This window comes from Micropterus salmoides, unplaced genomic scaffold, assembly GCF_014851395.1.
Source record: "Micropterus salmoides isolate LMB-PRFRI ecotype aquatic unplaced genomic scaffold, ASM1485139v1 Ms_hic_scaffold_21, whole genome shotgun sequence".
In the NCBI taxonomy this organism is placed as follows: domain Eukaryota; kingdom Metazoa; phylum Chordata; class Actinopteri; order Centrarchiformes; family Centrarchidae; genus Micropterus; species Micropterus salmoides.
Genome location: NW_024041262.1, coordinates 2102745 through 2118715, shown reverse-complemented (window position 1 = coordinate 2118715; position 15971 = coordinate 2102745). Strand labels below are relative to the sequence as shown.

Genomic DNA, 15971 nt, shown 5'->3' with positions numbered 1-15971 from the left:
AAGTGTTTTTAAAGATTTGCTTATTCAGGAAGGCTTGGAGCTGAGACCACCAACAGAGAAGGGTCAGAGTACTGAGAGGCCTTAGATAAAGGTGATGGAATGTGTGCTCTGGCATTTGTGAAGCAGTTGCATTTTGTTGGCCTTTGTCTGCAGTGATTAGTGTTGTGTCTGATGACCTGTGGTAGTAAATATGTTAGCAGACCATAACAAATGAGGAAACATATTAAAGATGAAACAGATTTCAGCCTGAAATCAGCGGTTCAGAAGGAAGTGTTTGAGTTAGTATTTTCCTAGTAATGCATTAACAACAAAACAGTGCTATTTTTGGATGTGCCTTTTCCTTCCCTCTCTTCCTCTCACCTCTCCCTCCCTCCCTCCTCTCTCCTGGGCCCACACATCCTTCATACGGAGGAGAGGAATAAAGGAGGGGGAAGCTGGGTCGCATCACTCTGCTCAAGGCTGTTTACTTTGCCTCTCTCTCTTGCTCGCTCTCCTATCTTTCCTCGACTATCTCTTTTTTCAGTCTGCCTGTTTTTTCATCATCCCTCCTTTTTCTCTCTACTTTTCCCACATTTCCACGTATCCATTCTATCAAACCTGTACTGCGTTGCCCGTCTCCACACTTTCTGTCGTTCCCGCTGTCTTGTGTCTGTCAAACCTAAAAGGGGACCAGAGCAGAGGGAGGTAGAGAGAGACAGAGCGAGCGAGAGAGGGAGAGATGACCTTGTAGAATAGGGACTGTTTCTTCATGCTGTCATTGGATATTACTTCAGCTCATCTGCTCTCTTATTCTATCTCTCTCCTTCACATTACTTGCACCCCAGTGAACCTTCACAACAGAGCCACTCTTCTCCCCTGCCTGTTCTGTCTCTGCTGTGTTGGAGCTTTAGCCTGGTTAGCTCTACACTCATCTTTTCTGTTCTCTTGTTAAACTGCACTGAGGGCCTTTTATTAGTTTGGTGATTTAATAGAGGCATTATAGTATGAATCTTTCCCTGACCTCAGCTGTCTGTGTGTTGCTTGGATGTGGTCCCCCTGATGTTGGCAATCTTTTGGGTCTTTGTTGTCTGTTGAAAGACACCACATATGTAGCTTATTAGAAGAGGTGAATGGAGATAATGTGACAGCGGAAACTTTTATAATGGCATTGAAATAAACATGTGCGAGTAGGTGCAAGGTTCTTCAGAAGTCAAAAAATATGATTGCCCAGTCCCGAAATACTTTATGAAAATATAATGAACTGGAGTCTTTTCGTTTCTGTTCTCTGTAATCCTGGTATATCTGATGTCCTGATTATGGGGAAATGCAGTAGAGGGGTGTTGGGGGTTTGAGTATTATAACACACAATTGACTGATGCAGAACATAGTGTATGAGAATTGTGAGCTAGAAAAGGCCAATATTTTTTTACTCTCACCCCCGCTGATTGATATTCTGTAGCAGTAGAAAGCAGCAGCATCATTTGGTTCGTTGTCAGTGAAGTGGCGCCTTGGTTACGGCTTTGGCAACCTGGTTGCCGTTGTGGCAGGCTAGTCTCTGGATGTGAAATATGTATGTACTGGATGTATGGGAAGTTGGAAGACCAAGTAGCACTGATGAATCAGAATGTAGGAGTGCAGGTAAACTTTATGTGTGTGTGTGGGTGGCGCCAGGAGTGGCTGAAACATCTAACACAGGGCAGCTGATGTCTTGGCCCAGATGTAGGAGCAGTTCCACGGGAAACATTCACAACATGGCCCGTTCACCTTCAATCTAATCATGCACGATTAGCTGCTGGTTCCCTAGATTGCCATCCCTCCACCTCTTCATCATCCCTCTTTCTCTCTGCCCTCCATGTCCCTTTATCCTCATTCGTCTGCTTGTCCTCTCACTGAATAATTGCCCTGCCATTCTTTCTTGTAGCAATTTCTAAGTAATGAACACACACACACACACACACACACACACACACACACACACACACACACACACACACACAGATCTCTCGGAGTCTCTGTGTTTTGTGTTAGGAGGGAACATCAAACGTGTCTCTGCCCACTGCAACCCTACTTGAATTTCCTTTTTTGCATGATGAGATTTCTTCTTCTCTGCTCACTCTGTCCCTGCACGATGAGATTTCTCTCTCTCTCTCTGACTCTTTCCTGCTTGTCTGTAATTGTGAGGGGAAGCCAGCCAGCAGCCAAGCGACTCAGAAGTTGCTTTATATATTTATGTACCTCTGGGGGAACATCTCTCTGTCAAAGTCTGTGTCTCTCTCTCCCTCTCTCTCTCCGCCTAGCTGATTGATATTCTGTAGCAGTAGAAAGCAGCAGCAGCAGCATAATTTGGTCCGTTGTCAGGGAAGGGGCGCCTTGGTTACGGCGTTGTCAACCTGGTTGCCGTTGTGGTAGGCCAGTCTCTCAGTTTCCAGGCAGCTTGACTCTCCTCTTTTTCCGTTCATCTAATCCATCCTCCTTTTTTCTGCCCCTAGTTGTCTTTGACATCTTTGAAGTCACTGGGTACAGATGATGCTCTCATCTTCATTTCCTGTTTGTCCTGGACATCCCATTCTTCCAATCTCATCCCATCCCTTCCATTATTTCCTTCTCCTCTCTGTCTGTTTCCTCCTCCATGCCATTAAATCCATTTCTTTCAAGCTCTGGTTCCTCCTTTTTTTTATTGTTATTTGTGGCGGGTTATGCCAGATTAGCGACACCCCAGTGAGTTTTACACTTTGTGTGGTTGGGGTACTCTCATCATGTCAAAATCAAAGCAGCAGAGTAGGTTTGAGCCGATTAGTCGACGTAATCAATTACGTAAATATGTCGACTCGTGTTTACGTGCAGCGAAGCGTCGCTGCATCAGGTGTTAGCAGGGATTCCCCCGGACAAGCCCCAGCTACAAGACTGCGCCTTCGACCGTCAAAAGTTTGGGACTATTTTTGACAGACACTCCACAACGTGCTGCTCCATGAGCTCTGTGACTTGGAAATAGCTTCACTGTCCACGAATACGTGAAGCAGAATGAATATCTGAAGCAAAAGTATCCTAGAGTACTTTGTCTTCACATGGAGCACGGCACATTATCAGCACAAGGACACGTTTTCTAAGTATTTCTTCATCGCCTTCATGTTAAAAGTCATTTATGCCCCGCTGCTGTCATAGTAACGGAACGTTATACCATATGTCATCTAACATTGAGCCGTTTCATGTTTTCTGTTTATTTAACTGCCACGGATGAGCGAGAAAACAGCTGAAAGTAACATTACAGACGATCTGCACAGTCGGTGAATCCTTTCGTTTTCTTTGCCCCACACTGATGCAGAAATACATTTGCCAAGCCACGCCCCCTTAGTGACTTGCTAAGTCCGACAAGCTGTGCAGCTATTTTGGAAAAACAGAAAAGCTATCTCAGAAAGAAGCAGACAGAAAGGTTTGCAATATGCATTTGAAGGTTGTTAGTTGGGTAACATAACATTAGGAACAATCCACAGCCTACATTTTTCTGGATTTATTTTAGGTTTTGGAAAGTGAATAAAGTTCTCCATTCAACCTCTCTGATCGATTGTAATTATTACAAGTGCCCCAGAAACAGCATTTGACCAAATCTTGGAAAAATACAGCAAAACAAGCTAGAATACGACTCCTATTGCAAAAGAGTCAATGGAGCACCGGTGTGAAAGTGTCGGACCTCAGTTGGAGCGATTCCTTTACTGCACTGTGACAGGCCAGCTTGCGTTTCGGGGCGTGGCTTAGCGAACGGTGAATTGGCAACCATACCCCATCTTTCTCAGATTAAGTCCTGCTCTTTAATAAATCCTTTAAAGTTTTCTCATCCTCAGTTGTTTTCCCAAGTTGAGTGATCCTTAACTCAGGTTTTTTAACCAAGAAAAGGTCATTGGTTGGGGGGTAAAGGGAGGGTAAAGGAGTCTTTTTAGCCTGGCTAGTCTGCACCTTTCCTGTGCAGTCAAGCTCAATAAATCAGATTAGAGTTTTTGGAGAACAGGATAGAGCTTAGTGTGTGTGTGTGTGTGTGTGTGTGTGGACATGACTTACAGCAGGGCAAGGCTGACAGACAGAGAGAGAGAGAAATGTTAAGGTTATGTAGCTGCTTGAAAACCTTATTAAGTCATCAAAAGGCATTACAGAGGCTTGTTGTTTTCTCCAGCTTTTGCTGGCGCTCTATTTAAAAGGAAGATTTTGCTTCTCCCTGTGCATTGGTCGTTTGCTCTCATGCCTCATGCTCATTGGCTGCCAGCGGCCTCCAGTGCAGCCAGCCAGAAAGCTTCTCCACAGCCGTTAGTGATGGGCAGATTACACACTGCACTGCTAAACACACGTTTCACAAATACTCTTATATGCAGTCTGTGTCAGATATGTACTGTACATGTACATGGAAACGAGTAAATATACGCAGTCACGTATTAATACACAGTGACTGTGCACAGCCTCTTCACTTTCTGACAAATGTCCACTCAGTCCTCTGTCTCTGGCCTTGTCTCAGTAGTTGTTCTTTGCTGCACACTCAAGGCTTAAATGTACAATCCTGAAAGTGGCAGTCAGCCGAATCTCAGCTCCATGTCTCAAGTGAAAGGCTGGACCTGCACTAACTCTATGATGAGAATCAAACTTCCAACCCCAGACTAAACACAAGGCATCACTAAACCACCTTCACCCTGTATCAATGTGAATCTGAAAGTAAACGTGAATGAAACTTTGATATTTTTATAAAAATCCGAGCTGACATTGACCACGGTAAGGAATAGATGATGCTCACTGGCTTGGTGACCTAACAGATCATTTTAATGGGCATTGTGATAAGTGAAATGGAAGAGCTGAATTGAAATGACAAACATGTGGTATCTATTTCTTTGATTTGTGTATTTTTTAGGCTTTCCTTATGCGTAATTTCACTGTTTATCATAGGAGAAAAGTGATGGACACTGTGAAATAAGTAACATTCCACAACAGTTGAGTAGTGGCTTTGGACATTGACATGTGACAAATCCAGGTGGGGGCTTCAGGGGCTCTGCTACAGATTGTGGGCCCCCTAGAAACAGGTCTCTCTGTGAGCCCCGGAGTCTTTCAACCACACACATTGATATCAGATGCTGTACAGTGAAAGTATGGCATCTGCTTTTCTTTGTTCTCTCCTCACTGTAGCTGAGCTGTGTGTGTGAGAGAGGGAGAGAGAGAGATCATGGCCAATGCTCACTGCTGCCTCTGGTTTCTATGGCAACAGACTCACCAGACACTTGAGTTTTCCCATTCCTATCGTGTATGTTTTTCTCGACTGAATGCTTGGTGTACTCTGTTTGTGTACGTTTGTGTGTGTGTGCATGTGTGTAGACTACAGAATCATCCCTGCTCTGGACCTGTCAGGGTTATTAATATGCTTGCTATTAGTAATCAGTGCATGCAAACGGATCACACACAGTGGGGCAGAATCTATAGTTCTGTTCTTCACATCTTATTGCATTATACTGGGGTATTTAGAAGTCCTGGAGGTATGATTTTAAATGCTGCCAGAAACACAGACGCTGCTCTTTCTGCTGGATCGATCACATTGGCTATTCCTGAGCACTCAGTTCGGATTGGGGGCGAATTTTTGCTCAAAAGATGCTTTGTTTCATAACTTTAATGGCACTTTGCACTTTTGTAAATCACCACATTATACCAGTAGGAAGAATGAACATGTAGAGTCTATTCTTGATTAAAAGCTGTCTTTTTGCTGTCTACCTTTCACTTTTTAGAGCACGCCATGTTAAGTTACTTCTCTAACATGCTTATATCTCCGACTGTCACTCATTTCGTCTCCCTGTGTCCCGCAGTGTGTCCCACAGTGTGTCTCACTCAACTGAGTCGAGTCACCGTGCAAACATTTGATTGACTGATTAGTGTCACATGAGATGATTCTGAGCCACTAAACTAAACTAGCCCCGTAAAAGCTAGAAAAGCTGTGGCAGATAAAATAGAAATGCTGCTGCACTGCAAAGACTATCAGCAGCAGCTCAGCGGGTTTTTTTACCATATACCTTGGAGTAATGGCAGGAAGGTATGAAAAAAAATAATTTGTCCGTGTGAAAACTATAACACATAACACACGCTTAAGTTTGTGCATTCATAGCTTTAAAGCAGGGTTGAATTTCTAAAAATAAAGAATATAGAATATGTGTGGCAGTGTTTCAAACCAAACTCGCCAGTGGGAGAGGCCCAGCCGTCCTGAGACAGCTGGCTTGCCAGCATCACTGGCCAGATTATGGGAGGTGACTCTGGTGTGTTGACATTTTTACATCCAGTAAAGTTAGGTAGAACTACTTGCAATCACGGATTTTATGTATCAAAGCAGGAGGAAAAAACGCTGCGCCTCCAAAAATGGCACGGTTTTCAGCAGGCAAAAAACGCTGGAAACGTGAACATGGGCCCTAAGGGTCTGGCGCCTCGTCACGCTGCTGGTGTTTTTACCAGCTTGTAAAAACACGGTGCTCCCATTGGAATGTATTGAAAAAAAAGCTTTGGTGGACACGGGCCCTTAGAATCACTAAGCTTTTCTGTAAGAAGGTTGTTCCAATTGGCGATTGGCTTGCTTATCGACGATTGAAGGGATGATCAGCGATTGGTTTTTCACGCGCTGATATTAATTTATTTATTTGTGGTGACACGCCACAACATCAACACTGACCACCACATACTATTTAATATGAGTAAAACCATAATTCATTGTGGAACTGCGGGATTCACTCTGCACCTCCGCTCTCTCTCTCTCTCTCTCTCTCTCTCTCTCTCTCACAAACACATCGTAACGGACCCGTGCGTTTATGGAAAAACGAATACATTGAAGTTAACTCGGAAGTGCAATTTATACTTCTGCGTCAAATCGACGGCGTAGCCCCCTACCCTACGCCGTCACCTACAGCGTAGCCTGACGTGTACCTCCTCAAAAATATAACTACACGTCGATTCGACGCAGACCATAAGCTCTGTGATTGGTCGGCTGGGTAACCTCGCAATGCCTCAGAGACCGTCAGAAAGTACCCGTGCTTTAAAGTAACTTTTACTAGCGGCCAAAACGGCGGCTGTAACACAGTGGATTGATATATTTGACCGTCACAACCCGAGTGAAATGACTCTTTCATCAGAATGAGATCCATTCGGGCGATAACATTTGAAAAAGCTACACCAGCCGCACGTTTGCAATTTTACCCCCATTCACATTAGCGGAGGGCTAAACCAGAAGTTAGCCTGCTCGGCCGGTTAAAGACAACACATTGGATGCTGGATGCGCTATCGCCGACTGCCGTTTGGGGGTGTTATTGCAGATTGACGGACAAACGGACGCACAAGTATAAATGCCTGGCTAGACCCTATGCAGGAGTATAAATCAAGCTTGAGGCGGTAGTCTATCTATTTTCTTAACATAACGCTGTTGACACGCTGTACATAGCTGCTATCGATTGCACCCTCCTCCTCACCGCCGCATGTGTGCGCTGCCACAGTTACACCGTAATTATGTGGGAAACACTATACTGCGCATTTACAGCTGTTTCTGGTAGTTTCCCTTAAAGCTAAAACGCCTTTTCTTCCATCCTGGCATTTCACTGACTTGCTGCAATGAAACGGCGATCTCAAGTAGCCATGATTAGACGATATGAAAATAGAGGAGACTGCCCAACCCTAGCGTCACCTGGTTTTATTTTTGTCAGCCAACTTCGATGTTGAAAATGTGTATTTGTTTGTTTGCTTGCTGGGATCCAGAATAGGTTTTTGTTGAGCTATGGACTATTGTGGAGATTTGAACTAAGATAAGGACTCGTCTTTGGTGGATGAACTGTGGGCTTTGTATTGAGCCCTGACTGAATTATACACTGCACTCAAGTTCTCGTGTGCTTTGTGTTTCTTGTTGTCTGTCAGCACCCGAAACACCTGGTTGTTAGTGATTGTTAAGTAAGGTGGGGTGATTGTCATGTGTCATAACATGGGCCTTTTGTGCATGCAAACATGCATGTAATGTCATAAACAACATAAAGTTGTTACTGTGATGTAGAGACAGAGCTCAGTTAAAACTTTATGGATGATCCTTTTGTTACAGATTAATAACTCACCACTCTGAAACTCTCGCTCCAGTCCATGTTGCCAAGCTGGTAAGGGGAAGATGTACAGCTGAACCGAAGCCGTGTTTACCGGCTTTTCAGGACCCGCCCTTCTCTGCTTCTGATTGGCTAGTAGTCCTTAACTAGGAACTGCACATGTGCAACTCCAAAATGAAGCGTTCAACACAGGGTGAAAAGAGGAGCAGCAGCAATGTGCAGCATGACAAAACTATGGTGTTTTTTGAAAATGAAACCATGTAAACCTGTTCTGGTACAACACCTAAATAAGATTATGAACCTGAAAATGAGCATAATATGGTAGTTTATACATTGAATGATAACATTACTTATGTTAAATGATATGCTAAATGAGCTGAATGCCACTCTTTCATTTGGTGCATACATTTCAAAAGAGGCAGATAAAATTTCAGACCCTCCTTACAATGATGTATTACTAATCCATAGAAACATTTACCTCAGTTGATAAAACATGACGGAACCAAGAAGACAGAAGGTATCGGGTGAATGCCAAAAATATTAGTATTTTGACTTCTTAAATTTTTCTGTATGTGGCCCCCTTTCCAAAAAGCTACCCCTGCTTTAAAGGATCAAGACCATATATTGTCCCAGAAATAATTGCGATAAAATAAATTATTGTAATTTTAAGACCATTTTATGCCACTTTTATAATTTAAAATATGTAATAGCATAATAATATGTTATATAATAATATATATAATGCTCCATTTTCCCTCTCAGTCCACAGACTGGTGCACACGCTAAATTGCTCGGAGGTGTGACTGTGAGGGTAAATGGTTGTCTTGTCTCTGTGTGTCAGCCCTGTGAACAACCTGTCCAGTGTGTACCTTGCATCTCACCCAGTGTCAGCTGGGATGGGCTCCAGCCCCATGGCCCTCAAGGATAAGCTATTATAGCTGATGGATGGATGGATATTTTTATTAGATTCAGTTCAAGTATCATTATCAGGGGCCTTTGTAAATATTTTATTTCCTGCAGGCCTCTTTTGGCCTTTGGCTCATTAAACTATTTGCCCCATCATTTGTCTTTAATCATCTATAACAAATTTAAACCAAAAACGTGGTTTATTTTCATGTTTTTTCCACAGAGAAATTGAACGTAACGTATCAAATGTTCTTTTTCTTATATGTCTTTTTTAAACGTTTGCCACCTTCATTGTTTAGTGTCCCTCTCTTGCACTGAGTGACTGTCAACAAAACAGTGATTGTTTGACGTTCAATGTGTTCCACAGTGGGCTGGAAGGGGCTGGCTAGCAATAGTGATAATGGCTAGTTCTAGGTTTGTTGTGTATGTTCTTTTTTCAGCACAGCCCTATAATTTCCTGTCCCTATGTGGCCTGTTATTGGCCCGGGGCCAACGGGCAACATTTAGTGTTAGATTGGGTTTTAATGGCCTGGGCTGACGTACAGCCTGGGCATAATGTGAAAATGTGCATATGCATGAGTCTATATTTGTGTGCGTCCCTTTAATTTGTGGCAGTAATGCTGGTTTAGACTCTTACAATAACCCCCCCACACACTAAAATGGCTGTCAACCGAGTTTTTTTCCAGCATTGAGAATTGAAAGAGTGTGAAAGAGAATTGAAAGTGTCTTACTCTAATTCTGTAACACCTTCATCCAAACCTTTCCATTTCAACAATAACACAAGCTGTGTTATTCAGTGCATCTCTGCCTGCTCAGGGAACAGTAGAACCACCCCAGAGCCACACTAGGTGAAAAGTCAAGTTAGCAGCATGATGCATGAAAATTAGGAACAGCAGTGCTGCTGCAGGAGGAGGGACCTATGATAGGAAAGGAGAGGCAGAATACTGGTGTTTTAGGCAAACTTGTTTTGCTATTGCCTGAGTTGTTTGGATTACCAAAATGTGTTGTTGTTTACTTAGATTATTAAGAAGACTGTGGACCATCAGATTTATTGCTCTGCTTGTCAAATCTCAGAAATCAGCACCTAGTTTACTCTTTTGGCCAGCAGTGTCTTCTTGCAGCCCCAAACAAATCACTTTTGGATTGTGTTTGTTTCAGGACAAATTGTAGGTTCAAATCTTCTCTTCTTTTTGGGCCATGAAAATCAGTTATAAAATCAAAACTTGTCAACAATAAAGGTGACTGAAAGTACACACATTTTATTCATTCATGTTGTTAATAATGATGAATTAAAGATAAATGTTAATAACAGATAAGGGTGGGGGGGAGGGGATCAGTGTCCTGAAATGACTGCTACTAATACAGCGGAAATGGTAAGAGAGGTCAATAATCAGTGGGTCAACTGATGAAGGTATTAATGAACAGATAGATGCTAATAAACAGACAGACTGCTGTAACTGTAAACAAGAGAGGACAGACTGAGGTAGCTGCTCTCAGTCCTGTTGGCTGGAACTAACCACTCAGTTGACTGCAGTAATGCATTATGGGAGGGGGGTGGGGTGGGAGGCTGAATGAGGAGAGATGCACTCGTTGATCCCTCTTCCTCTCTCTGTGTATGGAGGGAAGAGTGGGGGAGGGGTGAGTTATATAGAAGGAGGAATGAGAGAACAGGGGAAAGAAGATGACAGAGGAGGAGAGAAGAGAGAAAGATGGCTGTGTGCGCACACACACACACACACACACACACACAGACAACAGACACCTGCAACCATCAGTCACTGGATTGTATTTGTGCAGTGAATAGAAAGGCTTCTGTGACTCCAGCGGTGCAGTGTTAGGATACCTCTACATTACTGTTAACTCTGTGATCAAACTGAATTTAATGTCATCAACTTCTCTTCACTCTTACATCCCAGACCTTGTCTTAGTTTATATGCATTCATGATTGTATTATTTGTGTGTGTGTGTGTGTGTGTGGACAGTATCTGTGTTAATGCACATGCTTCTGTACAGTTTGATTTTCTTCATGTAATGGTTACAAAATGTGAAATTAGATGAGCATGTATCTCACATGACATGAACATAATGTACCCAGCATTGACTGTCAGTAGAATGCGTACATCCTTTTTATTGCTCCTCTCTTTTCTTTAATCCCCCTTCTCCACTTCCTCCTCCATCTCTTGCTTCTCTTCTTCTTATTCATCCTCCTTTTCTCCTTTTTCTCCTCCTTCTGCCGTGCAAAATCAAACTGCACTCATAGTTGTTTTGGTTTGCGATGTTGTTATTGAAACATGTCTTTTTGTGTGCTGTGCAGGCATATGTGGAGTTTGATGACCAGGAATGGGAGAAGAGAGAGTGGGTGAAGGTCTATGAGGATTTCCAGCTGTTTCTATTGGAGCACCAGCTGGTCTGGGCCAAGAGAAAGGAGGGAGCAGGAGGAGGAGCAGGAGCAGGTGGAGGAGCAGGAGGCCTACTGCTGGGAACCAAGGCCAAACACATACAGTGGCCTGCCCTGGTAAGACCTTTGTTTTCTATTTATAAACTGGACACAATACCAGAAACAGTCAGCCATATGACCACGCTGCCTGTGCTGTTACACATTCACCAGTGTTTAACACAAAGTATTAACTGCTCAGGATCATTCTTCATCCTTCCTGTGTGTTGTGAGATTCATTTGCCTTTGTGGTGATGGATCCAAGTGGTTGCTGAGTGGCAGCCCTGCACATTTACCAGCTTTGTCAGTTTTGTTGGGCCTGTATATCAGAGATTTTGGGACATTTCTGACTCCTTTAGTCTCAGTAACCCTTTTTAAACAGAGATTCTGCAACACTGCCATTAGGGCTGAACGCTCGTTTCCAATCAAGATTGCCATTTGAAAGAACGCGATTAGCTAATTGTGAAGACGGCGATTAAAATTATCCAGCGCATCTGACCCATTTGAACAGTCATGCAGTTACAAATTAATTCCGTTGTCATCCTGTCACAGACCTGTTTGCCTGTTACTGTCCTGCAATCAGAGCGTGCACAGGGTGTGTACATTTTACAAACAGCAAACATAACAAGAGGAAAACGTGGGATAATGGCGCCAGCCGACAGACACAAGCAGCGGCTGTGGTTTGTCCTGCGTCAACTCACAATGAAGAGTTTCAGCAGCGGAGCATTTAGCTTCCCTACGTTGTTGACGTGTTGTTAATTTGTCATTCTGTGTGCTTCAACTCTGTATAACAGCTCTCTGTGAGCCCGCTCCGTTTCGCATTTCAGAATAAGAGCGTTTGCCTGTTTGTTTTTGCTGACTTTTTCAGATTTTGCTTATTTGTTCAGTTGTCCTTGATTTTTGTGTTTCTACTATGGTTTAGTAGGCTACGTAGATAAATTGTTAGGGTTTTTTTTGTCTGTTTTTAACTGTGTTTATTGATGATGTATTTTGAAAATTGACCGTATTCTCTCTGCCGTTCTGTCTGACTTTCTACCTGGTTCATCTGCTCTGTGCTGCTTGACGTGGTTTCTGTCAGAAAAAGACTGGCAGTGATTATTGAACTTAAACTTCAATTTAAAAAAATCACAAATTGAATCGTAATCGCAATATCTGGCAGAAAAATCACAATTAGATTTATTCCCAAAATCATTCGGCCCTAACTGCAAGGAAGGAGACCTGTCACTACAACAGCTTTGCTTTTTACAACGAACCGAACAACCGCAGCATAATGCTGATTCCATTCAGTTTTATTACTAACTCCACTGCTGGCTTAACAGCAGAACAACAATGCCCCCCCGTTCCATGTTTGTATGTGTTATGCTGAACAGCGAGGCAGAATAACGGTGCAACATTACCGCCTTAATACAGGCTGTGTAAAAAGGGCTGTGTGTGTGTTTACCAGCTGTTCTAAGTGCTGGGCTGTGTCTGTTGACCTTCCAAAGGCCACTGCTTTGTTCCTCGTGGTGAGGGGGTCTGTTTGGTACATTGTCACGCTTTTCAGTTGTTCTCCTTGCCACATGAATGAACCATGTTGTTTTGCTGAGATGCTGGACATTTTGCTTCAAGTAGCTTGTTTCCAATGCAGGAACTTTTCCAGCAACCCAAGAACCATTTAAGAAACTTTGTTATTTTGCCCGTGTTTGCACTGGAACTGGAACACTGAGCAGATTGTCTGTAACACTATGTACACTATATACAACAACAAGTCACTGTTGTTTCCTCGTGTGTGGAAATTGTGTCTAAAAAACAACGCTGTAACTTTAACTAATCTTCACTGTTCTTCAGATGGTGGAAGCGCAGTTTAATTCCTTTGTTCCTGGATATTCATCAAAAAGTACTTTTAGTTGCCTCATGTAACTTTTACCTGTTAAATAGTTTAACTAATAATAACAGTTTAATTACTAGTTTCTCAAGAGCAAAATCAGTCCCCAGCCCATATTGCCACTGCTTTGAAAGCCAACTGAAGTAGAATAAATGCTTTGCAGGGAGGATTGAGGCAGTGGGGGGTACTTTCAGAATCTAGCTGTCTCTTGTTGGTTCTTCATCGTTGCCAACCCCAGCTTTAAAATGCCAGACGGATGTGCTTATTTTTGTAACACGTGGTTTCCTATAGCTTAGAGTTGCTTTGTAGGGCTCCTGTATGTAGTGAAGCGAGTGTTGGAAGAAAGTAGCAGCTGACAGCACAGTTAAAACGTGTTTGTCTGATAGTGGCTTTAATTGGAACGTCCCGCTCTGTGTGCGTCTCATTATGAGTCAACACATCAGCACTCTGATGCTGAGTCTGCTCTGTGTCTCTGTTGTCTCACACACATGCTGTGATGTGGTGGCACTGAGGTTGCTGTGGTGTTTTTGTTGTCGTCTGTATGTCATAATATTCCACACACACACACACACACAAACACACTTCAGACGACAGAGGTCTGTGTAGGCATACTCACGCTGGAGCATGTGGATGTGTGTCTGTGGCAGTGAACTCGTATTTTTAGTCGGTTGGAGCTAAATGTTTTTGTGTCAGTCCCTGACTGAATAATTTGGTTTGTAAATGTTTGACATTGACAGCATTTAGTTGTGAACTGTGTGCATGTATGTTAGCGTGTGCTGGGAAATGTGATTCACTGTTTTGATTATGTAATAGCAGAGTGCACAGCGCCATCTGGCACATGCATGGGAGATAAGAGTTCAAAGACTTCCACACACAGTTTTTCCTGGTTGTTTTTCTCTCTGTCTGACTCCTCCTGTTTTTTTCACTCGTTCGTCATATCACTGCCCCTCTGCTGCTGTTGTCATAGCAACAGCATCAAAATCTAGTACAGACACACACACACACACAAGCGGATGAGCTGTAAGCTTTGAGAAGCAGTGTATCATTTTCTGAAAAGAAAATGTTCAAATGTTCAATTCTGTGTTCGGTTTTAGTTAATAACAATGAAATGATAAGATTAAAAGAATTCCACATTAAGCAGAATATTGGAGAATTTATTTCCTTTCTGGTAGATTTTTGAAAATTGTTGCCTGAATATGCCTTTTATTGAAAGCAGCACCTTAAATCAAAGAAAATGTCTTTCCACACATACACTTGGAAATACTAGCTTTCTGATGCTTTCCAGCTTTTCAGTTCTGCTACAAGTGTTCATGGGAATTTTGGGTCAGTGAATTCATTCTTTTAATGAATTTACATGTCCGCCAATGTAATTGACTAACCCCTGATCATATTAACATGATGCATTTTATCCAGACTAAATGCATTACACATCATATCATGACAGTGTTGTCAACAGAATGCTGTTTTCATTCACTATTTCTAGTTGCTGTAATTAAATGGGTTTTTTTTATCACTGGTAGCCCGCTGTCTGTAAAACGCAACACTTCCCACCGATTTTTTTATATTTAAAACCCAGCTACACAGGGAGTGTTGAGTTTCATTGACGGTAACTTAACAGTGATGGAAAACACATCAAAGTAGTAGCAGTAAGAATACTATGGAGATTACATTATTCTTTACATTATTTTACTTTAGTTTTAAATTTTTTTAAATTATTATTATAATCACATTATTCCAGATTCATCAAGAGAACAGGTCAACATGAATGGTTCATGGGTGATGGACAAACAGAATCAACAGGAGAAGATTAGAAAACTGTAAGGCTTCATACAAAAATACAATAAAGTATGCTTTAAAATTGGAAATCAGAAATTAAGACTTTTCTCTAATACAAACATGTTTCAAATAAAGCCACGTCTCTTTAGTTGAGGCACATAAATGTGCAGCTGCAGCAGTACCAAAATAAATTGCTCCACAGCGGTTAGATACAACCATCACTAACTACACTCCTGGGAATTTGGTGAAATCAGATTTAAAATCATAAAGTAAGGAGGCATCAGTGGACAACTTTTACTGTAAAGAATGAATGAATCAGCTGGCGCTGCATTCTTCTTATCAGTTCAGTCAGAAAGAAGCAGCCTGAAACCTGAAAGAGTTTCTTTATTTTAGCGTATTGACGGGCTCCTTAATTGAACTCTTGAGTTTAATGTTCAGAAAGTCTGATTTGCTTTCTGAAACATGCACTGCTGCGGAAACACTGATGTTGATTACTATCATTGACACATTCACCTAGAAACAGACACCTCCACAGCCAGACACACAAATTAGTCCTCACACAGGCAGGACCAGTGTGTCACACACTAACACACACACACACACACACACACACACACACACACACACGCACACGTACACGCACACACGCGCACACACACACGCGCGCACACACACACACTGTGGAGTGGACACTGGTTATGTACTGTAAAATATGGTATTATGCTCTGCACTAAAATGTTTGAATGAGCCTGTTTGTTTTATTTTAGGGTTCTGTACTATATCTATTTCCAATGTTTTGCTTTGAATAAACACACTAATACCACACTGTACACCAATATGGTATTCTGAAAATAATTTTCCATCCCGTACCAACTAATACACATGTGTTTTGTATTTTAAACACTCTTAAAAGCTCCTTCTTAAAGCT

The 15971-nt window shown here is 42.3% G+C and overlaps 1 protein-coding gene across 1 annotated transcript in view; it reads left to right on the top strand.

The window, feature by feature from the left end:
- Positions 1-15971, top strand: part of jmjd1cb (jumonji domain containing 1Cb) — a 143255-nt gene that overhangs the window by 46019 nt on the left and 81265 nt on the right. Inside the window, 1 exon segment of the mRNA XM_038736358.1 lies at positions 11284-11484. Coding sequence (XP_038592286.1) covers positions 11284-11484 — 201 coding nt within the window.